Source organism: Neolamprologus brichardi, chromosome 11 (assembly GCF_056152115.1).
Source record: "Neolamprologus brichardi isolate AB-2024 chromosome 11, ASM5615211v1, whole genome shotgun sequence".
NCBI classification, from domain to species: Eukaryota; Metazoa; Chordata; class Actinopteri; order Cichliformes; family Cichlidae; genus Neolamprologus; species Neolamprologus brichardi.
The window spans coordinates 21,250,227-21,277,114 of record NC_142114.1 but is presented as its reverse complement, the minus strand read 5'-3'; the positions used below and the strand labels follow the sequence as shown (position 1 = coordinate 21,277,114).

The window sequence follows — 26,888 nt, the reverse complement described above, 5'->3', positions numbered from 1 at the left end:
CTAGCTCAAAGAGCTGGACAACAGCTGTAGTCCCTCAAAGGTATCCTTGAACTTGGAAGAGTACTCTAAGGGACAAAGTAAGTGTGCAGCAGTCTAAATAACACAGCAGTAGCTACTACAGAGTTATCCGACTCTTGTAAGACCAAAGGACAGTCCTAATGTCCTCTGGTTTGTAACAGGCATTTGTTTGTGGGATGTACAATATTCTCACTGTGAGATCCTTGTGTGTGAAAGGCTCTCACAGTGGATCCTTGAATGTGAAAAAAGTAAAATGTCATAACTATGTATTAGAGGTTTCAGCTGTGCATCAAATGAAAACTATGAAACATTTACATTTCAAGACCATATATCCCCCTGAACTTCTCAGCGTCTAGGAAAGTCAGCATGATAGCATCAAGACTCTAGCTAGAGTCAACTAGCAAGTGAATGCTAGAGTAAGGTGTTCTATAAACTATATATCAGGCTTAGAATATTATTCATAATTAAACCAATTTCTGTTAAAATAGCTTTTAACTCTCTAGAAATTCACAGAAAAATATAAAACATGTAATATTCAAGAGCCCAGTATAGAACCACTACATAGAACCACTATATAGCACCTAAAGCAAACTAGAAGCCTTTCTGGATGGGCTTCAAGACCTGTCACCAGGGTAAATATGAAATCTTATATACGAAAGAAACACAAGAAATAACAAGTTATACTAAATACCAACAGTAAAACTGACTATAAGTAAAATCACTGTATTTTTATTTTAATGAACTTGTTTTTGTTTTAAACTGTTATTACCGATCCACCAGTGTTACTGTGTGTAACTTCTGGAAGATGTAGGTTCTGTCTTGTAATAAGTAAACAATTTCCTTTGGTGAGAATGTGAGAAATAATGTCACCAACACATAGCCTCTAATACTACTTACTATTCAACAAAATGAAAGGAAAGCCAGGTCTTTAAGATGTCTCGCTAGCTCCATATCATGGCATTTGTGGCTAGCATGGTGCTAATGCAGCCCTTTCCAGAGGGCGGAGCTTCTGGAAAAAGCATAATGACTTTCTTTCAGTTCGACATGATTAACTCTAAAAGACTTAACATGCTTCAAGAATATGTGAAAAGCACAAGACTAAATTGTATTTAGATGAGTAATTTAAATGTTGCAACTGCCTGATTGCCTTTTTCTTTCTTTTAGTGTGGGATAAATATTTTCTTCTTTTCTTTTTAACTGGTTTGTAAAGAGTTGGTGCCATTTAGACCCACCCTACAACTCAGCACCAAATGCGTCTTGCAGGACACATGCATATGTTTGTCATGGGTAGAAAGAGGGGTAATGTGTTGGCCAAACCACATTACTGGCCCACAGATAGGAATTTAGGAGCTAATTGTTCCAGCATTTTACTTACTCTTGTTACATCCCTCTGTGATGTTCCATATTTCTTCTTTTACAGATAATTAAATGAACTTTAGGGAAACTGCAATATACAACAGTTAAGAAACAAAGACAGATTAAGAAACCACCATATATGTAATAGGTACAGAATCTGCATAACATATACTTTTTTTTTTTAATTCAGTGAGTGCAGAGCGTGGATATAACATGTAACATTTAGGTATGCATTTTCTTTGAATTCCCAGTGGCCTTTCTATGCCAGGTTCTAACAGTTTCATTCAGCTTTCATGGTGAAGGAAGACTTACCACAATGCCAAGGCCAAAGAGATCAACTGCTTAATTGTGGTGGCTCACCTGATTTATTACTAGTCTACTTAGGTTGTGCAAGAGTAAGGCAGTGAATTAGTGAAGCAAGGATTTACATGCTGAGTTCTCCGATTTATCTTTGAACTGAGGCCTCTTTTCCCCAATCACTCATCTTCATAGATTTAAATGTGACACTGAAAGCTTAGAGAAAACACATTGGAAGTAAGGGAGGATCCTTACTCAAAGAGCCAGTGTTCTCACGAAGATCAGGATGGGAATGAGAGGCACAGTGCTTCTGCTCCTTTTCCCAGAGCGTCTCCTTCCCCTACAAACCAGGTCTACTGCCAAAAGAAGTTCAAGGTGGTCTGCAGCCTGCCTTTGATCTTCACCATCCAGGGTCCCTTGGACAGATCAGTCAGCGTAATCACTTGTGTTTCAAAGTGCTTAGGGGAAACAGTAGTGCTCCATTTTCCTTTCATAGCATGACCTCAGCAGTGGCAACCATATCCATGTGGTGACATAGACCTCAGTCCAAATAGCCTCCTCTGTTGTCCCTATCTAACTGAAAAGGCAGCAGATAAACGCAAGAGACAAGCTGCTGGGTAAACCACACACAAACAATCAGTGAAAAGAGAGAGGCTTGGTGGTGCCCACCTCCAGTGAACACTATTTCAATTCAAGTGGGGAAGACTGTTGGCAAGTAGCATTATGGCATAGGACCCATGCAAACCTTGCCAAGCAACATGTATTTTGAACTGACCCTTCAAGTTTATATCATAGAAAACCCCTGGTTCCACTGCTGAAACTGTGTAGTAAACGTAAAACCCGCGTTTGCATGAATGGTCAAGTTTCTGCTAATCGGACGTAAAGTCTTAGTGCTTCATGACAGCTCTTCTTTGCTCTTTGGAGTGAGAAATTCATGTTTGACTTGGAAAAACTTGTGATGGATTTATAGCCAGCTTCTATGAACAAGTGCTGAGGCAACAACCAGAGAGATTTGATTCATCAGGATTGCAGGACGGGAAGCATTCTTGCCTTTTACTTAAGATTAGCGTTACATTTCTGAGAAACATTTTTTTCTTATCACAAGGTAACAATTTTATTGTCCCGTTAAACAGCATGGGATAACTTGCATTCTTAGCTTTTTTGGCACACTTTATGTGTCATGCAAGACTGTATTTAGCCACCAGGGAAGACAGATAGGCTTGATTTATCTTTTCTTTCTTAAGACTGTTTCAAGAGCTCCTCTTTAATCCTCAGTTTCCGTGTAATATGTTAATACACAATCCTGTCTCTGTTAGATCAGTCATGTGATATGGTTTACTCTTAGTTTTGTTCCATTAAAATCCTTTCAAATTGTGGTTATTTAGACCTCTTAGGCCATTTTCCCTGTAATAGTTGCCACATGTGTTGCAAGCGATATCAATCTCATAGGGCAAAATGCTAACCAAAAGTGATTAAGAAGCAGTTTTAAATAACAAAATTACTTCTTGTAAAACTTCATTTTTCCATAAACCACATTCAGTTACTAACCTCACCTGGAGGCCTGGCAGTAAAGTAGCCAAGGTCTTTTTCCTTTTTCACAGGCATCAGAAATGATTCAGGGTTGAGTGTCAATGATGAAGTGATTATGTATGAACTGCCAGTTAAAACCTGTAAATGTTTTCTAATTATGTGGATTTTCGTCAACATGAAAAAAAATAAACTTGTAACAAACAAAAAAAGAAAATTTTCCTCGTATTTATACTATAACTCAAACTGAAGGTCAGACTGACAGCATACAGCTTGCGTGGAATACACTGAAAAAATGTATTCACCTTATTGTGGCTTATCTCTAGCAAAAATGGTAGTTTACATGCCACAGATTAGCACTCATAAACACTATTCATTAGAGGGCTCCGCAAGAGACTCCCAAAGACTTTTGCCAACAGATTATGCAATGATTTATTTGGTGTGAAACAACTGTGAAAATGTGGCCATGACAAGCTGTTAACAAAATAAGTGGAAAATTTAGATTTGGTGCAAATAAACAGAGAGAGATTATTATGCATTAGTGAAGCATATTCTTTTATAAAGCAGCATATTCCATCACTTCATCACCAGCTGGGATTTTCCAACACTAGCTTTTCATTTGTCTCTTAATTCATGGTTCTCATGTTTCGTTTCTGATTGAAATCTTTTTAAACTGGCGACTTTGTAAGTCTTCAGTAGTATTATCTAAAAACAAAAGTAAATTGCTGATAAGAGTCAGAAATGGTTACCTGAATCTCAAAATTTAAAAATGTCTTATCTATCTTGATAGAGATGATTAATATTCGGGAAATTATTCTGGAATAACATCAACTAAATGGTCCTGTGTTCAATACACAAGCAAACTTTAGTAATAGATATGGTAGCTTTCTATACCAAACATTCTCAATGTCAAAGCTATAAGAAGAAGTGCCCTTTAGGCCTTCCCTTTTCACTTTTTTGTTTAAAGTCTGTACTCTGTCATCTAACTGCTGTTCCAAATTTTGACTCAGAGCAGGGACTCAGAAAGTGAGCCAGGCTGAAATATTATCCACAAATGCACGCAATCACATGAACGGTTATGGAGCGCTTCAGTGCACTGCTGCTGATTTGTGAAACAGCATCTGTCACACTAACACTATTTTACTGATTCCTGTCTTATTGTGTAGATTTTTACATTAAAAAAAGAGTAACCTGAGTGACTTTCTCCACTATGAATCTTGTACATCTGGTGTTTCTCAGCAAGTGGTGTGGGGATGCAAAGGGATTTAAAGGAAATTACAGCACATTACAGCCTCAGTGAGAAACACTGAAGAAATAATAGCTTAATTGCACTGTTTATGATAAAAACAACCTGGTAGTTTTTGGGTGGCACTGATTTACAAGTACCTGTAAATTTGTTACTGTTGTGAGCTTGTTAGTTTTTCACAGTTTTCCAACAAAAACATCGCTTTAAAACAAAGTTTACTGCTTTCTGAGGGGTGTTTTTTGCATTTTATTCTCTGCTCCTGATTCTTATGTAACTTTTTTTTACTAGTATGCTTTTATTTAAACTGCACATGATCAAAGCAACATATTTTTAGGAGTAATGTGTGTGCCCTTTTAATATGTGTGACCTCTTAAGGAAGATCATTTGATAAATCAAAAAAAGATTCAGGCAGCTGTTACTCAGGTCTATTCTCTGTTTTGGACTTAAATCATCTCCTCTTCTTTTGATGCTTTTTGCACAATTAATCACTTTGAAAGGATAGGTCATTTTTTTCAGTGGACATCTCATCATTTACTTTTTAGCTGAAAATATCAAATCTGTAAAACACATGCTGGGACTGAGATATCATTCTGTGCAAAGTTCGGTCCTAACCTTATTAAACACAGGTGCTCTAATGCTATCCGCTGATGCCCATCTCCCCACGACTCCATTGTTCTTGGTGATAAACTACAGAGATGGATGAGCTGATTAAATATCTGTCTTAAAGACAAATGCTGTGACTTTAACAGTTGGCTCTCAATATCTTTACAATGTAATAGGCAAACCGTCTCTGCCACGAAACACAGCAAGAAGATCAACAAGTTGCGTCACATAAGAGAAATTTTCAAATCATGTGTCAAGTGTTCTCACTCCAGATACTCACGTCATCATTTCAACATTTCTTATTTTTTATGGGTCTATAAAAATGTGTGTGTGCTGTAATATAAACGTCTCTCTGAATCAGAATCCCTTAAGTAAAATGTTTAGAGCTACTTTTATGTATTTTGTGCCTGCATGAGAAAAGAACAAAGGAAGTAACTGTTAATGTAATAAACATAGGTGGTAAAGAAGTAATAAGTAGTTGACATAACGTTAATAAAATTACTGGATGTTCTACTTTCTGGTAAGCAGTTTTTTTCTGTTTTAAGCTGCACATGTATCCTGTCAGGGAGTTTATTGGTTTAAAATTGCTTGTAAGCCTTCCAAGCCTGTGGATTTTCCTGCTGCTCATAAATTGTGGTCCATCTATCATATATGGTAAATGGATGGTCAGTGCTTTTCTGGTTGAATGCAAAGTCTGAATAATGTTTTTCCAATCAATTCTTTGCGCTGGTTGTGCCTAACCAAAACTTTTCATGCAAATAACACAAAGAAGTTAGCAAGTTCAGCCAACTTAGTTTAGCAGCAATGTAGCAATAAAGTTTTCAGCCACTGTAGACAAATGTGAGGACATACTGGATATATCCTACAGTCATTCTGAGGACAGAAAGACAGAATATATCCCACAATTATTCTTATGACAGATGACTCAATGCAGTAAACGTGCACTAGCAAGATTCTTTTTATTAGATAAGTTATCTTTCTTTAGGGTGACAACACCCATACTATGATGCACTTACTGGTTCACATTTAAAAAGGAGCACAAGGTGCAGAGAAAGGCAAAGAGACTGTTACCATACATGCAGAAATGGTCTTATATTTTAACACAGTGCCTTTCAAGGCACAGCAAATGTTCATACCACTTTAAAGCTTTGAAAGGTTTGCAAAATAAAAAGGTTATATTTAGTCAAAAGACCAAAATGTTTAAGACAGCTGTAGTTACAGACAAAATATCTGTCTGTAACTGCAACAGCTGGAATTTAAATTAAATGAAGAGTTTAGCTATATCTGTTCTTCCCAGTTTGAAGAAACTATGTAAGACGGAGAAGATTATTTTGTCCTTCGATTTTTGGCTTAGATTTTAAACTTAAAGAAGAAAGAAAATTCCAATTTCCAAAAATCATTTATAGCATTCCGTCAGTTCCAATTTTATGTGTATGAAAATGAACAGAGAACATTCCTCAGTCTCCCGGCTGTATAAACTGAATACTGAATGGCGCCTCTCCAGACCAAAGTCTCTATGAAATACCCTACCTTGGAACTGAGCCACACTTGTGTAACGTACCATAAACACTGTGAAGGCACCATCATCACAACCACGTAAAACTTGCCCTTCATACATGCTAGTATCAAATAGTTCTTGCGAAAGCTGGCATCAGTTCTGTTTGCTGCAGGTAAAAGAAAGTCCAGCGTTCTGGTATTTATTTTTTTTTCTTATGCACATTGCTTCCAGATCTATTTGAAATTGATATAGAACATTATTAAAATTTGTGTGGTGTGTGAGTGTGCATGTGTGGGTATTTGATATCTGACTATATTTGCACTTAACAAGTAGGTCCACAGCCACCACTGAGATAAGTTTCTCTGGTCACAAAGTATGAAAACTTTAGCCTACTAGAATTGAATTTCTTGAAGTGTAAAGAAAGCTTTGAATCAACATTTTGATCTTTATGAAAAAAAAAAATACAGAAAATACCTGATTTCACGTTTAATTGAACTAATAAGATATGGATGTAATAAAAAATTAAAAACAAAAAGACTTATGTAAAGTTGGACCTTGGTACGTTTAAGCGCCTGACTACTGATACATGGTTTGAGCTTTATTAGTCATTTTACGTTGCAGACAGTAGTCACTTAAAGGGCTAGTTGGCATGTGGCCATAGATAGGGCACGTGACAATGTCCTAATGCAAATTGCATTGCACCCTCTTCTGGATTAAATCGGGTATAGCAACATAGCATTAACATGAGTAGACATGAGGCATATAGTTTTCACTTCTTCATTACTTCATTACTATCCATGAACAATTTTAACAACAAATTATATTTTTATTGTAATAGGTTTAGCACTTTCAAGCCACAAAAACTGCTAATGAAGTGTTTACATAACACCTCAGTAGGGATACGAATTGATAAGGATTTAGCGATTCGGATGACATTATCAATGTGATTCCTTAGCGATCATCTTATCGATTCTTATTTGGTTCTCACTGGTTCCATTTTGAGAGTCTTCACCAATGCTAACCAGCATATAAAAGACATCACATTCGTGCAAATTAATTATGTGTTGTGTGATCAAATGTTTGCACACGTTGGAGGTATTTCCCCTTTTTGTTGTGATTGGTGTTGGGGCCATAAAGTAATTGTTACACATAGTACACTACTTGTTACATCACTTACTCCATAAAATGACCTGGAACACACTGTCTCATAATTACCATTGAACGATATTAACCTATAGGCTAAAGTCCCACACACCAATGAAAATCCCGATTCCAATGAGGACCCACATACGGTGCTTCTCTTAGTATTAAGGTATGAACCCAATGCTGAAAGCACAAAGCAAAGATGAAAACCAGCACAAAGAGATCTAAAAAACCTTAAAGTGATTCTACTTTAGAAACATGAACAGGTGGATGGATGAACAGAGGCCGCAGCCTGACTGTTTATCCATTTGTTACCTGTTGAAGTTCAGGGTCTGGCTGCTGGGCTGAGGTCGGCATTCACTCAAGCTTTATTATCACTCTGGGTTTTTGGCTAGCTTAACATTAATAGTCAGTACTTGAATTATCATGAACAAGGCGAATGGACATCTGTAAAGAGTGGACCTTAGCAAGCTCGCGGACACTGAAATGCTTAATTAATCATCTCAGGATTATGCCCATTTGCATGTCCTGCCCTACAGAAAACCTACGTTACCTGTTGGAAGTTGGAAGGTCTGGCTACTGTGGTCTCCATTAATCAGCTTTGTCATTACTCTGGGATCCGTGGTAGCTTTTTGTAGCATGCTGTCTGTGCAGATGCTTGCAAAGAGCTGAAGTTTTTCTAGCAATATAAAGCAGAATTTATGGTAGGTAGGGCAGAGAGAGTGCATTTGCTGTCCGCTCTTTGTATGCATGCAGTGAGCTCTGTTGTCAGATGGAGACAGTGTACAAAGTATGTGACCAGTCTTTGGGCCAATCTTGCTGGTGTTATTACTGGTCCATGAGCATTGAAAACACTGAAAAGTGTCCCTGCAACCACTGTCTGTGTTTTTCATTATTTAATTTTTGATCTTTGAAGATTTTTTCTTTTGTGTGTGTGTGTGTGTGTGGTTCTCAACCAATCAACATTGGGCAGTCGAACACCTGCCCTCTCCCAACAAACTACGATAAATCCCGCTTAATGCGGCTGCTTCTGCCCTGCATGCAGTTTGCGCTTTACCATTGCGCTCTTGTCATTTTGTGCAGTAAAAATAAAAGTAATATCTAAATATCTCTCTGCAGATCTCTCTACCGTTTTCCTCCTCTAGGAACTGAAATCAGTTGATTGTAGCACAGGAGCGCAAAAAGAAAAAAAAAGGCACATTTGTTTGATGTTCTTTCTATCCACCCAGCCTGTAGATAACTTAAGAAACTTCAATGTACTTCAACAGACGCCCTCTGCAGGTAGACAGTTAGTAGCTGTCCACGGACTGACACCGCGTTACCGCCGCAGAACCATAATTTCCCTTTAAGTATACTCGAGGCTTTACTTACCTCCTAAGTACGCACGCAGGAGCTTTCTGATTGGTTCTCGCCTCCGTCGCTCTATTGATGATGTCCTTCCTGTTCACCCTAAGAACACGTGTAGGGTGTACATTTTCGAGCTGAGGGGAATAACGGCAACAAAACGTCGCCGTTCAGACACCTTCGTATTTTTTCTGTGGAAGGCTTTACCGAGTAAGAGGGCAACATGGTGAAGACACGGTACAAGGGGAAAAGCTCAATAAACCCCTCGACATCCAGCAGCAACCCCGGTGAGCTAACTCTCCCATTAGCCAAACTGCTTGTTTACAGCTAATGCTAATTGTTGCTAGTCATTGTCAGAGAAAGTCATTTTTGCGTTATTTTAGATAATAATAGCGTTGCGTATCAAAATAAGACTTCACAGCGGTGTGATGAATCTAAAACTTAACTTACACTGTTGCGTACACTGTAGGAAGATATAGCCTTTTAAGTTTTGTCGTGTCAAACACCTGTTTTATGAAAGTTAAACATATTTACGGTAAAATCTGAGCTACAATCTTGGGGTGGAAAATGATGCTCCTTTAAAAATGAACGTGTACTGTGTGTCTGGTTAGTAGTCATAACTAGCAATGCAGTATGTGTTGATAGGAATTATAAAGTTACGTGTTTGTATAAGCTGTTAACAGCACTATACCGGCACCATACACTGAAACCCAGTCATTTGTTCAGCACATTTAAAACTGTTTAAGGTAATAAAACATGAATGTTGTTGCACGGTCCTTAAAAAAAATCAGAGGCCTTAGTTGATTATAAATATGGTATTTCCCTAGTAATAATTGACTAACCAGTAAGTGCATTGTAATAACATGTGGGTTTCGTTAATGAGCCATTAAAATAAACATAAATTTATTCGACAGATCGAGCCAAAGGTGCTGGTGGAAACAACATGAGGGACCGAGCCACTATCAAGCGCCTGAATATGTACAGGCAAAAACAAAGATGGTAAGCAAATATTTTTATTTTCTTTTTCTTTTATTTTTTTTTATTGATATAGTTTACTGTTACAATGTAACGTAAGTGATATGTCGAGAATTAAAGAGATCTTTTGTCCACAGTGATAGCCGTGGAAAAGTCGTCAAACCTTTACAGTACCAGTCCACAGTAGCTCCGGGAACTGTTGCCAGAGTTGAACCTAACATCAAATGGTTTGGTGAGAAATGTCTTTACTGTTGTATATGTTATAGTGTATACTGTAAATGTAATTAAATTGGAGGTAATACCATTTGCTCATATGGTTTGTTTAAACATCTTGTTTGAAATATTGTCAGTTGAATTTGTAAAAAAAAAAAAAAAAAGTTCACTACAATAATACCATATCATTTTTATTCTTATTATATGACTATCCCATATTTCTATACTCTGTATTTAAGCAAATACCCGTGTGATCAAGCAGTCATCCCTCCAGAAATTCCAGGAGGAGATGGAGGCAGTAAAGAAGGATCCATATCGTGTGGTGATGAGACAAAGCAAATTGCCTATGTCCCTTTTGCACGATAGAGTCAAAGCCCATGTGAGTATAAAGGCTTTAAAGCTTATTCTTTAAAAGAAAACATTTTCATTGTTTGTTTGTTTTTATTTGTTGTTCTTATAGTGTGCCAGTTCATTTTAGTGAGGCTCTCAAGAAGGAATGCAACATTGTAAGATTTTTATTATATATGTATTGTTATGAACAGTAAAAAATGTGCAAATAGCAGAAAGAGATTATAAAGATTATAAATTATAGGAAATGTGTGGTGATGTGATGTGTGGGAGAGTCCAGTTCATTTAATGAAAAATATTGAATTCGTTGTTTAGGAATTACATGTATTTTTATCCATAGTCTTCCATTTTCAGAGGCTCAGAAAAAAGAAATAATAATAACTGGATGTGAAATGCTGTCAGGTACTGTCAGCTATAGACCTAACTGTATAATTAAAATGCAAACCTTGGGATCTAAACATGATAACAAAATAATAGCAAAACAACAAATTGTGTCAACAAGGGTAAAAAACAAAAACAAGAGATTTAAAAGAGGACACACAGTTTGCCTGCCTGAGATGTCTAACCATGGCATTACTGGGCGTAGGGATCCAGACAACAAAGGCCAACTACTGCAATAAGAAAACACAAGTAAGCCTTCCAGGATCTCTAACAGCAGCTCATGGGGAGTTAGCTGGTTCCAGCTATGGTGTGGAGGCGAGTTTTTATCGGCTACCTCAGAATTTTAATAAAGGTCCGCAAGGATTGATGTAATATGTCACTTTTCCAAGTATGTGTTAATAGCCTGGCAAAATAAAGTGCATTGCATTGATAACAGTATAATTGCAGCATTTATTAAGCTTGCTTTCTCAGAGTTTTACAGGCAACTTCTTAATTGCCCCTTGGGGATAAATAAAGTCTTCTGATTCTGAAACTGCAGATGCCAGGGAGTGTACTTCATCTGACACTGCTTTCTAGTTCAGTATGGATGGAGTGTACATGAAAGTCGGCATAGAGCCTGTGACAAAATTAATGTTTAAAGAACAAGGCCGCAGAAGAAAAGAATAACTTAATATTAGATAGCTGTCTCTGCAAGTAAGGCTGTTTGGTCAGCTGAGAATGTAAGGAGTCTAAAAATAACTTAGACATTGCATTATTTCAAACATTAATTAGCAACGCACCCTCAATAAAAGAGAAACTAATAATGTGGTTCGTGCTGAGGCTAAAAGGATAAGTTTCCATGGATTTGAAGTAAATCAGCTGCAGGGTATTTTGGGGTATCCTATTCTTATTTCAGCGAAGCAGGCAGACATCAAAGGTAAAGGGCTACATGTGGGGGGGGGGGAAATCAACCGAAACTGCTCTAGCAAACACACTTTTTCACGTTACTTTATAAGATGTTGTGGTCTGGTGTATCTTCTGATACAGTAGCTGAGCTCAGTTCAAGGAAAACTGATATAGCTCTTTGCAAATGGGTCTAAACTTGCTTACGACAGTGGGATTAAGAGATTGATTCTTTTAAAGGGGTTAACAGGTGGCATGTTTAAAATTTGAGTAGGAAATAACCAGTAAGTGGAATGCGTTTAATAATGACTAAAGTAAGTAATGCAGACAAAGATCATAGCTATTTTCGTCTGTGTGAGTAAACTCTTTCTTGAGGCTTCATGAGGTGAGACGAATAAGAGGACTCACTTTAATCCTCATACAATTTTTTCTCTGCCCTACTGTGAACCTGAATGTACTGGCTTACGCTAGGCACGAGAGAGCTGCCTTCATCCAGACTTGGATTTTTTTTTTTTTCCTTCAACATAACCAACACAGTTCTAAATAAAATCCAGTTCTTGTTCCATGTGCTATAGTCCCTCATGAAGTTGAGGCATTTCTTAGAGTGTGAAAGAGTCCAAAATAATCTCTTAATTCATCTCCGGGTTACCAGAAGATGCCCTTTTATTATTTTTATTAATATTACAATTATGTAACTAAATGGCACAGAAGTGCTAGTAAAGTATGAAAGTGCTCTGTAATCTTAATGTATGATCACTGAATGACCAGTGGAATGATATTGCTCCAAAAGGCAGACAAATTAAGCAAGAGCCAGTGGTTCAGTCAGAAAAATGTGTTTTCAAACAACCAGAGTGCTTTGTAGGACCTCTTGGCAGATAGTTGAGGTGACCTGAGGCTGTAAACAGTGTTGTTTCTGACTAACCTGCTCCTCCCCCCCTCATGGCAGTTTTGCAATAGAGGTATGGCGTGTGTTTTTAAGATCGCTGGAACACTTAATCAGCACTGGCATAGTCTTTGCTGTTTCACTGGCTTTGTCGCATATTTGGGTGTTCTGTTAAATATATTCATTTATTGTGTGATTCTGACTGAAACTGTTGGAGAGCTGTTTGTGACTGTATCACAAACTATGTTTTAACATTGAAAAAAAAGATCTTTATGTTTCTTCTCTGCTTAAATACAGCATGATAATGTTACATTTAAATGGATTTTGCAGTCCAGCTTCAACATCTGGATCCTTTAAGTGTGTTGTTCATGCTGGAAAAAACAAAGTCCAAACTTAATAAAACCACAGTCATAATTCTATCTGATTTTGTAAATACATAATATAAGGTCCTGCTGTAAGTATATTACTGGCAGAGCTATTCACTGTTAATATAAAAACTTTTTTTTTAATCACAAAATGTTCTATCTTTCTATAATTGCAGAACTCTAAGGTTCACATTCTAGACACGGAGGGTTTTGAGAACACTTTTGGACCGAAGGCTCAAAGGAAGAGGCCCAGTCTCGTTGTGGGCGATGTCAAGGACCTTGTAGAGCAAGCTGAGGCCTCAGCCCTAAGTTATAATGCAGAAAATGACAAAGACCTGGTTACCGAGGACACAGGGGTTCGGTAAGAATTTTCTTTTTTTTTCTTTTTTTTTTAAAATGCATTTTTTTCACATTTAAAGTGCCGTTAAATCCCTGCTACTTTTTTATTCACTAAAGGGCGGAAGCACGTGAGGAGATTTTCAAAAAGGGTCAGTCCAAGAGAATCTGGGGAGAACTTTACAAGGTATCGTCTCCACCTTGTGTAGTATGTTAGTGCAGTAAAGTGTTGTGTGGTCATTCTCCAGTCCTCTTTTATTTTTACAGGTGATTGACTCATCTGATGTCATCATCCAAGTGCTGGATGCCCGAGATCCTATGGGAACACGATCTAAGAGCATTGAAACGTATCTAAAGAAAGAGAAATCCTGGAAACATCTGATCTTTGTTCTAAACAAGTGTGACCTTGTGCCCACCTGGGTCACAGTAAGATATTTACAGCACACCCCTCTGGTTTCCTGTATGACTGGTTGTAGTTGCCTTTTCTTAGTATTAAACTTGGTCTCTGCTCATTGTTAAACCAGAAACGTTGGGTGGCTGTTCTGTCTCAAGAATATCCCACTTTGGCTTTCCATGCCAGCCTCACAAACTCATTTGGTAAGGGCTCTCTCATCCAGCTGCTCAGGCAGTTTGGCAAGGTAAGCAAATGCTTTTTGTTCGAAATGCAAAAACTTTTACCAATAAAATATTTGAGTTGTTTTATTATATAGAGTTTTAAAAAATACATTTATCATCATGTTGTTGTGCAAGATAATAGATTTGTCAACTGGTAGTAATTTGTAACAACTTAATGTGTATATAGCTGTGAACACAATATCTGATGCTTAATTAGGTTAGCTGGGACACTGTAGGTATTTAATGAGCAGTATTTAATGTGTTAATGTTAGAGTCACAAACATTGGAATAAACATATCTGTTTGATGACAAGCTACATTGGTTTGTCAATTGTGCATTATTATTGTTTTGCATCATATTTCCTTTAGATTTTTAAAGGAATATGCTTTAAGTAGTTTACATTGACACAATATATTAATTTAGCTGCAGTAAACCACAACAGTGGAGTTTCAATCAAGCTGTAACTGAAGATTGACAGGCTGTCTGCTTTAAATCAAGGGGTTTACCAAAAGTATTGCATTAACTTTTTATAAATCACATCCATATACAGTCCCCCATTTTCAGAGGCTCAAATGTAATTGGCTAATTGACTGAAAGGTAGTTTCATGGTTAGGTGAGTCCCGTTCCCTTGTTATTCCATGACAAATTAAACAGATAACTTATTCGGATCATTTCCAACAAGGTACAAACCACTGGTTACAAACATTAAAAGGGCAGGTTAGACCATATCAGAGGACATGTGAAAGAGTCTCCACAGTTCTGGAAAACAAATCACTGAAAACCGAGATGAACTTTTATCAGAGTAATGGATAGAGAAAAGTATAGAGAAGGAGAGAAACCGCTCATGAGCTGATTAATCCCACATTATATTTCAAACATAGTAGAAGCAATGTCATAACATGGACATGTATGGCTGCCAGTGGACATGGACCACTTGTGTTTACTGATGATGTGACTGCTGATATAAGTAGCAAAATGAATTTGCACTTCACTGCGCAAATAGATAATGACCCAAAACATACTGCAAAAGAAACCCAAGAGATTCTCAAGGCAAATAAATGGAATATTCTTCACTGGCCACCTGATCTCAACCCAAAATGAACATGCTTTTGAGTTACAGAAGACAAAACTGTTTTTCAAAAGAGGGCAGCAGCTGAAAACGGCTGCAGTAAAGGCCTGGTACACCATGTGAAAGAAGGACATGTAGCATCTGATGATGTCCATTAGTTCTAGACTTCAGGCTGTCTTTCCGCTTCTGAAAATGGGGAACTGTGTATAAAAATGGCAGTAATTCCTGAACATTTAACTCGGTGCATTTTTGTTAAACCACTTGAATTAAAGCTGAAATGAAGCACTTTTTTTTTATCCACTGTGGTGGTCTACAGAGGCTAAACTACAAAGAATGCTTCATTGTCCCAAAACTGTGCTGTGTTCCACACAGTTACAACCATAACATTAGATTATGTATTGTCCTGGCAGCATACTTGAGAAAAGCTTGAAAGAGACAACAGAGGAATTACATCCCTTCAAAGAGGACAGACAAAGACTTCCTGACTTTATTTTTCCCTCACGCAGCTCCACACAGACAAAAAACAAATAAGTGTGGGTTTCATCGGATATCCAAATGTTGGAAAAAGCTCGATCATCAACACTTTGAGGTCAAAGAAGGTTTGCAATGTTGCACCCCTCGCTGGAGAAACGAAGGTAAAATCAATGTATCGTATTAACTATACAGTAGTTAGGTTCACATGATTATATTTTGGGTTTAGTCAAAGTCCCGTTGCTGCTTAATGGAGTCATTGTTGATGGCTTCAGTAACAGAAGCAGTCTACCCTCTGTTTTTAAAAATATAACTGAAAAACTAAGCGGAGAGTAAAAGAGTAAAAACAACCATTTTTTTATCCTTCATTTCCTCTCTCTTCATCTGTTTATCCTTTTTGGAAACAAATGAAGGGTTGAAACCTTGGCGTACAAAGACCGGTCAAAGGGAAAGTCAGGGAAAAATAGCTCTACCTTTAGAGCCAAAATTGTAAGCTTGGACTATAACCGAGCAGAGATTTTTCTGCACACCTATCCAGTGACTCTCATAGGCCTGTGGCCAGCAGTGCTTTATTTCTGACCTTGTGTTTTATTCTCAGCACATACTCAGCAATTACAAAAGCCAAACAAGGTTATGATCCGTAGCACTTTCATAGATCATGTACATTTTGCTTTCCCACTTACAATTCTTTCAGCAGTTTTACCTTGTTTTAAGATTTTATATCAAATGATACCAACAAGGTGAAATGTGTTTCTCATCGTTTGTGAAACGGAATTTCATGGACCACACATACAGCATTAATCTTTCTCTCTCTTTTGTTTAAGGTGTGGCAGTACATCACTTTGATGAGGCGCATCTTCCTCATTGACTGCCCTGGTGTTGTCTACCCCTCAGAAGACAGTGAATCTGATATTGTTTTGAAAGGAGTAGTAAGTCTGTTTTTTAAAGTTTATTCCAATTAATTTTTTTTTAATTAATTAATTTGATTGAGTTTTTTTTATGTCTGCCACTGCAGTATAATAAGAAGGGTGACTTGATTTGGACTTCCCATAAAAACAATAACATCTGAAAATCTAAGCACAGATCCGAGAAATGGTGTCCTGGTAACTTAGTATAATCCACCGAACTGTTAATGTTGTATTTTTAACAGTCCCGAGGATTCTGAGAATAACGAACTGAGACTTTAAAGTGGTTTGGTCTTCATAATGCTAATACCCAACTGTTTTTAAAAATGTCTTTATCTGCTCTATTTCTGATCCTCGGGATCCTTGTGGGGCATCCGAGGTTCAGCATTTCACCCTTAAAGTCAGCGTAACTGAAAGGTTGCACGTTCACGTCTTAAAGTACTCATCTTTTTCTTTCCCCTTTTTGCAAAGGTTCAAGTGGAAAAGATCAAGAACCCAGAGGAGCACATCGGTGCAGTACTGGAGCGGGCCAAACCAGAATACATTCAGAAGACCTACCGCATCCCTACTTGGAACTGTGCCGATGACTTTCTTGAGAAACTGGCGTTTCGCACAGGGAAACTTTTGAAGGTTAATTTTCTTATTTAGAGGCTATACTTGAAAACTGCTTTGTATATTTTTTCAAACATTTGCTTTATAAGTTCTGATGATATAAAAAAATATATAATTTTATAGCTACAATGGAGCATTTTAACTCGTTGTATGTGTAAGAGGTAATGGTTAAGGTTTATTTTTCAGCTTGGGTATTTATTGTGCTGTTTTTCTAGAAACAAGTGTTTTAATGCCTCTGTGTAGTTTTGTGGGGAAGTTAATGACTGCTGACTTTGCTGCAAAAGCAAGTTTTACAAACATTTTTCCCCTTAAAGTTGTGTTCCTACCAATTTCATTGTTGCACATTTCTCCCATGTATTTGAATTTAGGACTCTCCTTGAGCCTTATTTCTCTCTAAAAATGCTGTACTGTCTTGACATTTACTCTGAAATATGGCGTAGGCAGAAATCTAGAGAAGGCAGGACTGAAACAAAAACAGCCCTCCCCCCCAGAAGAGCTTGGGTCTTATGTATGTGTTGTGTATGCATTTAAAAAAAGTTACATTCACTTCATTCTCCACATAGGACACGATGAGCTCTTATTTACCAGATGGAAACTCTCTGCTTAACTGATTGTACCGCCAAACTTTCTTTCTGCTTGGACTCTCTCCTTTCACTGCCAAATGTTTAAGTCTGAAAATAGAGTCCAGAAGAGCTGCAGAGCTACAGCTGCCTCTGAAACACTAGATATATATATATATTTTAAATGTATTTATTTATTGCTGCCTACTTCAGCTTTAAATCACTAAGTCTTAAGATGTCTTAGCAATCTCTTCTTGTTTTTGTACAGGGCGGTGAGCCAGATCTCGCCACAGTCTCTAAAATGGTATTGAATGACTGGCAGAGAGGACGTATCCCCTTCTTTGTGAAACCCCCTGGACCTGAAGGAGATCAAGAGGTAAGATTACACTGAATTTCTCTCTAGGGCTTTTAAAGCGCACCAAACTGTGCCCTCAGTGTAAACCTGTTTTTATTGCTGTGTTTTCGCTAGGATGAGAAGCCACTGCCAGTTGCAGGACCGTCGGAGGTAGTAGAGCATGTGCAGAAGGAACAACCAGACAATCCGGACGCCATCTCAGAGGAACGTGAGGAAGAACAGCAGAGACAGAAGGAACAGGTCCAGAAGATTCTGGCTAATGTCCGACAAAACTTTGGCAAAATCAGTGTGGCTCCAGAGTTCAGCGAGGAAGACTTAGTTCCCATGGACCTGCCTGATCTGGACATGTCAGATTTTTCTGGCTCTGATGGTGAGGAAGATGAGGGCACAGAGGAAAACGAAGGCAAAGAGGAAGATGCGACAAGCGTTGAACCAGCTGATGAAGTGACTGACATCTCTGAGCCCACAACCTCTCAGACAGAAAAGACAAACGGCAGCAAGAGTTCACGGGAGGTCATACGTGAGCTGGATGTGAAAATCGCCAAGTACAAGCAGTTTCTGGACCGAGCCAAATCCAATCGCTTCTCTGCAATCCGGTCAGTCTGCTCAAGCCCAAACCTCACTCGCATATTTTCTTTGTCTTGTGTACTGCCACCATTGTGTTTCGTCCAGTAACATAATGTGAAGTTGTCAGACATAGAGATGCCACGCATTTTAGGTGGTTCGTGCTAACCAGCCGAAGCTGCTGATGACTGGCAGTGATCATTTTGATGCCATAACGTTTGTGTCTTTTGTGTTCTTTAATGCTTGTGTTGAATTTCAGCACACACTGAAGAACAAAGTCAAGTAACCGCTGTATAGTTAATCTGAGCCTAATTTAATTACTGTTCATTTCAGCTGACCCCAACAGGGATAAACTGTTTGCCTTGTTTTGTAATGATTTACTTTTTTCCATTTCTTTGGACAGGATACCTAAGGCGCTTTCTGACAAAGTGTTCACAGACATCAAGACTAAACAGTCAGCAGCGACTAAGCAAGCACAGAAGAAAGGTAGTCAGTCAGCTTGTTTGTTATGACTTTGTATGGTTCTGGATGTAAAAATAATTTGGGAAAGGCTTTATCAGATGTGGTTAAGGTCCAATAAACCTTCTGCAGTTCCAACAGAATAATCAATTACTGATATTTATCAACTTGATATTTTGCACAAACGTTAGATTTGAATGGGTACGTCAAGTTAACATTCAGGCAGTGACATCAGATCTGTTCATCTTTCTTTGAATTCAGCTCCAAACCAGAGGGGTAAAAAGAGGAAAGCTGAGGAGGGTGAAGACCTGGCCCAGCCGAACAGACTCACGTCTAAACAGGTATGCGGTGTTTGTTCTCTCTGATGTCAAACAGGCCAGATTTCTCTGGTGAATGTTCTTCTTACTGATGTAACATTGGAAATGAAAAGCTCTGGTCTTTTTTAGAAGAAGATTTCACTTTTTTTCCTCTTCTGTTTCTCTTTTATCTTTCTCTACAGAGAAGAGCAATGGATCGTGCTCAGAGGACGAAGAAAGTTGGCGTACGTTATTATGAAACTCACAATGTCAAGAACAAGAACAAGAACAAAAAAATCCCAGCATCAGGCACAGAAGGTCAAAATACCAAGAAATCGAAGAACTAGACTGGAGTTGAATAAAATAAAACACACATGTAAGAAATCTGTATCTAAATTAGCCTGAAGCTATTTTTATTGGGATAAAAAAGGTTGGCAGAAGGTGGAACACTAAGGTGGTCTTAATCAACTTGATGCCTTATCTTCATGACTGTTGTAACTTTGTCCCCTCAGTGCAGAACTGTATTTGAATGACATTTCATTCATCATTTACAAGTGTACTGCTCTCTTGACGTTCAAGAGCAATGTGCAGTAGTTGTTTGAAGTGTACTTGTTATGCCAGAACAATAAAACATTTGTAAATTACACTAAGTTTTTACTTTAATGTATCATTAAGCAATAAGATGAATTACAAATGAACATAATCTTGTACAGAGAAATGTCAGCTAAGTGTTTATTTTGTTTTTTTACTTCTTTGGTGCAATTATCTCTTCCAGTTGAGCCTGAAAAGAAAAAAGGGGTGGTTAAGAAATCTTTAGACAACACAATCTACAAGAATTATTCTCTGATATGTAATTGAAAAAGTCACCTTAAGCTGTTGGTTGGTTCTCTTTAGGAACTGGATCTCGTCATCGTGCCTCTTTTCCTCTAGCTGTCGCTTTTCAGCTTCTATCTTCTCAACTGTTTCACATTTAGCCTTCTCTTCATTCAGCGCCTTCTTCAGTTCTTGTTTCTCATTCTCTAGCTCCAAAATCTGCCCGTATAACAACGCATACGTGTGAGTTTGTTATTGATGCAGGGTCAATCCTGTAAAAAGCACTGCAGCCACTGTCATTGTACAGTAACTGTAAAATAGAGAAATTGTGCTCTCTGCTGGACTCCTAGCTAAATGACAGCTGAACTACATGAGTGGCGAAGTAAATTTCCCAGCATCTATAAATTGCTTAGTATTAAAAATATATATTGTGACTCTGTATTTGTAACTCATAAGGAACCTGATATCCTTACTCTGTTTTTCATATCAGCTTTGCCCTTCTTAGCCTGCAGTGCCTTTCTCATGCCGTAAGCTATGCTGCTTTCATACACGGTCTGGTAGGCAGCAATGGTCATCTGAATCTCATCTCTGACCAGCCACAATAGCATACCCCTCTCAGCGCAGTTGATGGTTACCTGTCTGATTAATTCATCTTAAAAGAAAAAGAATGACAAGAAAACTTATGTGATTTATTGTATTTATGTGTATTGATTCTACCTTCTATAATCAGCAATATCTCAGCTTTCTTACCAAAACACTGGGAATAGAGCTCCCTGCGGATAGGGCAGATTCCTGTTTCTTTGGCCTGTCTTTGCTGCAGTTTTGTGTCTAGGAGTTCTTCTAGGTGCAACACATCTGCTCTCGTACAAGGTGTACTGGATACTTTCTGCACCCACAGTTGGTTTCCCTCCATCCACTCCCTGTAAGAGGAAAATTTGAAAAGTTCGGAACTTGCTGAAGAACACGCTATGGATAGGAAAAACTGTACCTGGGTGGGAGGATTGAATTGAGGATCTCCTCATTTTCCTGCTTAGTAGCCTCAGTAGACGCTGATTTTGGTTTAGGAGGTGGTGGAACGGGTGTAGAGTCAATGGACTGCTGAGGGCTTACTTTCAAAGGGCGTCCCTGTAGTGACAGATGTTTCATAAACTATCAGACAAACATATTATTACCCTGATTTGATTTTTTTAAATGACTGATACATTTTCGTAAATCTATTATAAAATACACCTTACAGAACCACCTTGTAACTGTGTATGCATGCAAATATATTATAGTGGATGTAAGTATAATTGCATCAAGCTTTAATCAGACTCTCGGGACCTTGGATAGCATAACTTTTACATTAATCTCAAATCTATCCCTGAGACTTGTGCCATAAACACGGCTGGCTCGATAAACTCACCTTTGGTAATTTTCTGTCTGTGCTTTTGTTGACCAGAACTGGATTGTCGTATTTCAGCAGCGTGTCAGTTGAAGGAATCATTGTCGTTTACAATAGAGGAATAGAATAAACTTATACAGTAAAACCTGAAACTTCTTGGTCTAGCGTTTAGTTACAGAAAGTTCACGCTCATTGTTTGGGTTGTCCTGGCAACAATGTCCGTTACGTATAAATGTGTGCGAGCGGAATCAGCGCTTAGCTCCAGCGAGTACAGGCTAGTGACACTTTTTTAAATCCTTTTGAGATAAATGCATTTTTATCAGTATTTTAAAAAATCTATTTAAAAGAGCTAAGTGGGATGTTTGTTTGTTTTTTACTTTTACCACCTTGTGTAACTTTTACTTTTACTATGCCTTTTTTGTTTGTTTTGTGTTTACAGGCTGCATCAAGTAAAAGTAATGTGTGTTAAACGAATATGTAAATAATGAAAGAATGTTCCAGCTTTTTCAATACACTAAATATTTAGGCTGTACAGGAAATAAACTGGCCGGCATCTCATGTCGGAACCAACGTGAGACATGAACACATGCGGAGCTTAATTCTCGGTGAACCTCGGGAAGCGGAAGTGCGTGATCTCGGCGTAACGGGCGAAGTTTGTTACATGCCGAGGCTTTTGTTTTTTTGTACATACAGTGGTGTGGTTGAAAATGTATGCTTTTTAGGTTATACAACGGTCGATTTGAGAGAATTATTTTAAGCATGGCCAAAGAGAAGCGACACAGGAGAAGAGAAAGTCCGGAGCGTGAAGCCGAAGTAAAGATAAAGCAGGAGAAACTGAGCCCTGCTAGGCCACAGAGATCACGCCGCTCCAGGTCGAGATCCCCCGGCAACTCCAGTCCACAGAGAGGAGGAACGAGTCGGTGTGTGCACTAAAGTTATCATACCACTTTAATTTTGCCACATGTGTCATATTGATCAACTTGACAACCGTGACAGAGTCAGTTTTTTTGAGTATATCGCTGTAGTACTTACTTGGGCTAGCTACAGCCACTAGTTGCATCTCAACGGTGGGAAATGTCGTGTGAACGGTCGCTTAATACTCTCTTGTGTTCTTCATTTAGGTCACCTGCAAGGACGAGGGACCGTTCACCAGGTAGAAGGGGAACCTCTCCCGCCAGAAGAAGCAGCAGATCTCCGAGAAAAAGGAGAAGCCGTAGTCCTCACCATGGGGATGTCAGAGTAAAGCGGGTGATTAGTTTCAAATTATTGGGAAACATTTTGCAATTCAGCAGCACCACTGGAGTGTAAAATGATCTAGGTGGTATAAAGTACTCATCTGGAATTTACCACACAGAAGCTTGTGTAACCCAAGTGCTAGTCAGATAGTACTAACAGTCTGAGGTAGTCTGTTTTCTGTGTAGAGACCCAACATTGGGCTACAGTTGTCCCATTTGTAATGTTTTTCAGAGGCATCTGGCAGTAATGACAATATATGTCAAACAAACTAGAGCCCACTATTCCATACTGAAGGGTAATACAGTACAATATAATTAACTACTCAAAAATGTAACTGTGTAAGTATTCTCTAAATATATGTCACAGGAACGGGATGAGCATAGAGCTAGCGGCGACGAGAGAAGAAGAAGAAATGAGCAACCAGAGGACAGACGGAGTAGGTGGGAATCTGATAGGCCACGGGAGAGAGAGCGCGGTGGGGAGAGGCATAGGGAGCGAAATGCTCTTGCCTCTCAACAAGCTGAACGACAGCAGCAAGATGAGAGACGCAGGGAAAATCGCCAGCGACGTGAAGAAAACCAAGAGCGAGACTTGGGGAGGTCAGAAGAAGAGGGTGATGAGGCAGGCGCTGCTCCTGCTGTGAAAGAGAAGCCAAACTTCGAACTTTCAGGGGCACTCACAGAAGACACAAACACATTTCGGGGAGTGGTGATCAAGTACAACGAGCCGCCTGAGGCTCGGATTCCGAAGCGCCGATGGCGACTGTACCCTTTCAAGAATGATGAGGCTCTTCCAGTCATGTACATTCACAGACAGAGTGCCTATTTGTTGGGGCGACAGAGAAGAATTGCTGATATCCCGATTGATCACCCATCCTGCTCCAAGCAACATGCAGTATTCCAGTACAGGTAGGAAGAACAGTCATCAGCACATTTTTATTTATTTTTTTCACTCTAGTTTTCTTTTTGATTGAAAAGCGTGCTCAATCTGTGGTGATTACTATTTACTATTGTTGTTGTCCAATATGTTGAATGACTCTTTAGTCGTGAACCCCATTTACAAATAGATCATGTCCACCATTCTGTCTTCATTTCTGCAGACTGGTGGAGTTTACGCGGGCGGATGGCACCACGGGCCGGAGGGTAAAGCCTTACATTATTGACCTTGGCTCTGGCAATGGCACTTATCTGAACAACCAGCGTATCGAGCCCCAGCGGTACTATGAACTCAAAGAAAAAGATGTCCTAAAGTTTGGCTTCAGCAGCCGTGAATACGTGCTGCTTCACGAGTTCTCGGACACAACCGAGGTGGACGCCAAGCAGGAAGAGGAAGACGAGGGCCTTGATGAGTAAATCGTTCCAACGTACTTGATTACCGAAGTTCATTCAGGTTAGATAATATCATCATCAAAAACAACAACAACAGAAAAAGAACTGTTTCTGCAGGGAATGGAGCAATAAGTTTGAACTGGTAAATGCAGGAACTGATTGAAATAATGGAACAGGATTTGTTGGTGTATATTGTGTAATTACTGATCTCTTGCTTGAACCTGCCACAGCTGTCTCAAAGAAGACTTTTTCTCAGGTTGTATAATGTCTATGTGATACGTGACGGATCTTACATCTCACATTGCTCGCATTACATTAAGATGTGCTCAGTGACAGATAAAGATATCTCACCAATCTATAGTTATATATTCTATATTTTTTGCGCCACAGCACTGAGTGCAAAGCATAGCTAATCATCTATGTCCATGCTATATGTGTCAGTGTACATTACATTATTGGAATGTGAACTCTAGATTCATGTTTAAAAAGCATTTTTATTGTCAGAGTAAACATTGCAGTATAAGATGTAAGGATATTTCCTTTTCCTTTTTTTGTCTTTGCTTGTAGTGCAGGAAAAATTATTAACGCTGTTGTGTTCCCTTGCACTACTGGAATCTGTATGCACCATTCTTATTTTTGCCCATTCATAGAAGTTCATAGTAAGTTTTCATTTTTGTACTGTAAATAAATTTTTGAAGAGTTTTATTGGAGCAAACTGGTGTCCGTTTGTTTCATAAAATGTCCCGTTTTAGCGAGGACAATAGGCACCATAATTATTTAACAAGTGGATACTATATAGTGGGTAATATAATTTGTTTATGATAATTTAAGCCTTTTAATTACAGTACTCTCTAATAGTCGTCATCATCATCTATTTATATAGCACTTTAAAAACACACCTGGTAGACTAAAGTGTTGTACAATACAAATATAAATATAGTAATAAAATAGCAAAAACCAGACATAGCAGTAAAGTTAATTAAAAAAATGTCAGTCACCCACAGACTTAAGATTAGAGATAGAGATTAGATGAAACTTTATTAATCCCTCAGGTGGGTTCCTCCGGGAAATTCAGTTTCCAGTAGCATAGCACCGAAAGAAGTTGCATGTTACAGATACATTAAGGGGAATGAGAGTAAGGATATAAGCATAAATACACCATATATACACATATATAGATACAGAATATACAATATGGATAAATAGGATTGCTCATTTGAGTGAGTATATTGCACAGTGATTATTGCACAGTCGAATATAAGAAAAAAGACAAAACAAAAACAAATATTGCACAGTGTAGAAAAGCACCTACAGCTCAGCTGTTCCCGCCCTCCCTTGTCCCCCTGTTTCTCCTCCCTCTCCCCTCCAGTGAGGAGTTAAACAGTTTGATGGTGTGTGGGACAAAGGAGTTTTTAAGTCTGTTGGTTTTTGACTTTGGGAGAAGCAGCCTGTCGCTGAATAGGCTCCTCTGATTGTTTACGACCATGTGCAGAGGATGCCCGGCATTGTTCATAATGTCCATCAGCTTCTTTAAGGTCCTCTTCTCTGCCACTGTCACCAGAGTGTCCAGCTTCATGCCGACCACAGAGCCCGCCTTCCTGATTAGTTTCTCCGGCCTGGATGAGTCCTTCTTTGCTGTGCTGCTCCCCCAGCACACCACGCCATAGAAAAGTACTCCTGCGACCACTGACTGGTAAAACATCCTCAGGAGCTTCCTGCAGATGTTGAAAGACCTCAGCCTCCTGAGGAAGTACAGTCGGCTTTGGCCTTTTTTATACAGGTGCTGCGTGTTGCATGACCAGTCCAGTTTGTTGTCCACCCACAGCCCGAGGTACTTGTATGTGTTGACCACCTCCACCTCCTCTCCCTCTATCTGAACTGGCAGTGGACCTGGTCTGGACCTCCCGAAATCCACAACCAGTTCCTTTGTCTTTGAAGTGTTGAGTTGCAGGTGGTTTGTGTGACTCCATGTGACAAAGTTCCTCACCAGACTCCTGTACTCCTCTTCCTGGTCATCCCAGATACACCCCATGATGGCCGTGTCGTCTGCAAACTTCTGAATATGGCATAATTCAGAGTTATAGCAGGAGTCAGAGGTGTACAGGGTGAAGAGAAGAGGGGAAAGCACAGTTCCCTGTGGTGCCCCTGTGCTGCTGACCACAGTGTCCGACGTGATGTCCTTCAGCCTGACGTACTGTGGTCTGTCAGTGAGGTAGTCGGAGATCCAAGCGACCAGGCAGGGGTCCACCTGCATCCTGTTTAGTTTCTCCTGGAGCAGACAGGGCCGGATTGTATTGAAGGCACTGGAAAAGTCAAGAAACAGGATCCTGACCGTGCCTTTTCCCTTGTCCAGGTGTGAGTGGGCTCTGTGTAGGAGGTACAGGATGGCATCTTCCACTCCGACATCCGCCTTGTAGGCGAACTGTAGTGGGTCCTGGGCATGTTGTACCTGTGGTCGGAGGAGGTTGAGGAAGAGCCGCTCTAGAGTCTTCATAAGATGCGACGTCAGTGCCACCGGTCGGAAGTCATTCAGCTCATTGGGCCGGTTCTTTTTGGGGACTGGGACGATGCAGGATGTCTTCCATAGGGCGGGCACTCTCCCCAGTCGCAGGCTGAGATTGAAGACTCGCTGTAGCGGCACCCCAAGTTCAGCAGCACACACCTTTAGCATCCTAGGACACACCTTGTCCGGGCCTGCTGCCTTTCTGGGGCGAAGCTTCCTCAGTTGTCTCCTGACCTGATCCACTGTGACATTGGGAGATGATTGGAAGGGGGGGAGACAGGCTGTCGTGCTGTTTAGAGAGGG

General features: G+C 39.2%; 3 protein-coding genes across 3 annotated transcripts; 2 read left to right on the top strand and 1 right to left on the bottom strand.

The window, feature by feature from the left end:
* The first annotated feature begins 9,107 nt into the window (after positions 1-9,107).
* Positions 9,108-19,967, top strand: gnl2 (G protein nucleolar 2). Its single transcript, XM_006791695.3, has 16 exons — positions 9,108-9,319; positions 9,947-10,031; positions 10,145-10,239; positions 10,460-10,599; positions 13,256-13,440; positions 13,536-13,602; positions 13,683-13,841; positions 13,940-14,053; positions 15,606-15,734; positions 16,395-16,499; positions 16,947-17,105; positions 17,916-18,023; positions 18,117-18,598; positions 18,970-19,052; positions 19,287-19,366; positions 19,525-19,967. Exons 1-16 carry the CDS (start codon positions 9,256-9,258, stop codon positions 19,666-19,668), a joined length of 2,199 nt encoding a protein of 732 aa, XP_006791758.2. The 5' UTR covers positions 9,108-9,255; the 3' UTR covers positions 19,669-19,967.
* On the bottom strand, positions 19,712-21,763 carry dnali1 (dynein, axonemal, light intermediate chain 1). Its single transcript, XM_006791693.3, has 6 exons — positions 21,540-21,763; positions 21,123-21,259; positions 20,885-21,054; positions 20,608-20,786; positions 20,189-20,353; positions 19,712-20,102 (listed from the first exon to the last, which is right to left on the bottom strand). Exons 1-6 carry the CDS (start codon positions 21,618-21,620, stop codon positions 20,067-20,069), a joined length of 768 nt encoding a protein of 255 aa, XP_006791756.2. The 5' UTR covers positions 21,621-21,763; the 3' UTR covers positions 19,712-20,066.
* snip1 (Smad nuclear interacting protein) lies at positions 21,749-24,821 on the top strand. The gene is made up of 4 exons (XM_035908143.2): positions 21,749-22,438; positions 22,640-22,766; positions 23,121-23,662; positions 23,854-24,821. The coding sequence occupies exons 1-4, from the start codon at positions 22,230-22,232 to the stop codon at positions 24,104-24,106; spliced, it is 1,131 nt and encodes a 376-aa protein (XP_035764036.1). The 5' UTR covers positions 21,749-22,229; the 3' UTR covers positions 24,107-24,821.
* Positions 24,822-26,888: the final 2,067 nt, after the last annotated feature.

What these genes read in the sequence shown, in the direction of transcription:
- gnl2 (XM_006791695.3), top strand. Translation starts at nt 9,256, where the DNA reads ATGGTGAAGACACGGTACAAGGGGAAAAGCTCAATAAACCCCTCGACA. An exon ending in ACGATAGAGTCAAAGCCCAT is followed by an intron (nt 10,600 to 13,255) that starts GTGAGTATAAAG and finishes CTATAATTGCAG; the next exon opens with AACTCTAAGGTTCACATTCT. An exon ending in ATATTGTTTTGAAAGGAGTA is followed by an intron (nt 16,500 to 16,946) that starts GTAAGTCTGTTT and finishes CTTTTTGCAAAG; the next exon opens with GTTCAAGTGGAAAAGATCAA.
- dnali1 (XM_006791693.3), bottom strand. Translation starts at nt 21,620, where the DNA reads ATGATTCCTTCAACTGACACGCTGCTGAAATACGACAATCCAGTTCTG. An exon ending in CAGACAGAAAATTACCAAAG is followed by an intron (nt 21,260 to 21,539) that starts GTGAGTTTATCG and finishes CTGTCACTACAG; the next exon opens with GGACGCCCTTTGAAAGTAAG. An exon ending in GAACCAACCAACAGCTTAAG is followed by an intron (nt 20,103 to 20,188) that starts GTGACTTTTTCA and finishes TTTTCTTTTCAG; the next exon opens with GCTCAACTGGAAGAGATAAT.
- snip1 (XM_035908143.2), top strand. Translation starts at nt 22,230, where the DNA reads ATGCTTTTTAGGTTATACAACGGTCGATTTGAGAGAATTATTTTAAGC. An exon ending in GGGATGTCAGAGTAAAGCGG is followed by an intron (nt 22,767 to 23,120) that starts GTGATTAGTTTC and finishes TATATGTCACAG; the next exon opens with GAACGGGATGAGCATAGAGC. An exon ending in CATGCAGTATTCCAGTACAG is followed by an intron (nt 23,663 to 23,853) that starts GTAGGAAGAACA and finishes TCATTTCTGCAG; the next exon opens with ACTGGTGGAGTTTACGCGGG.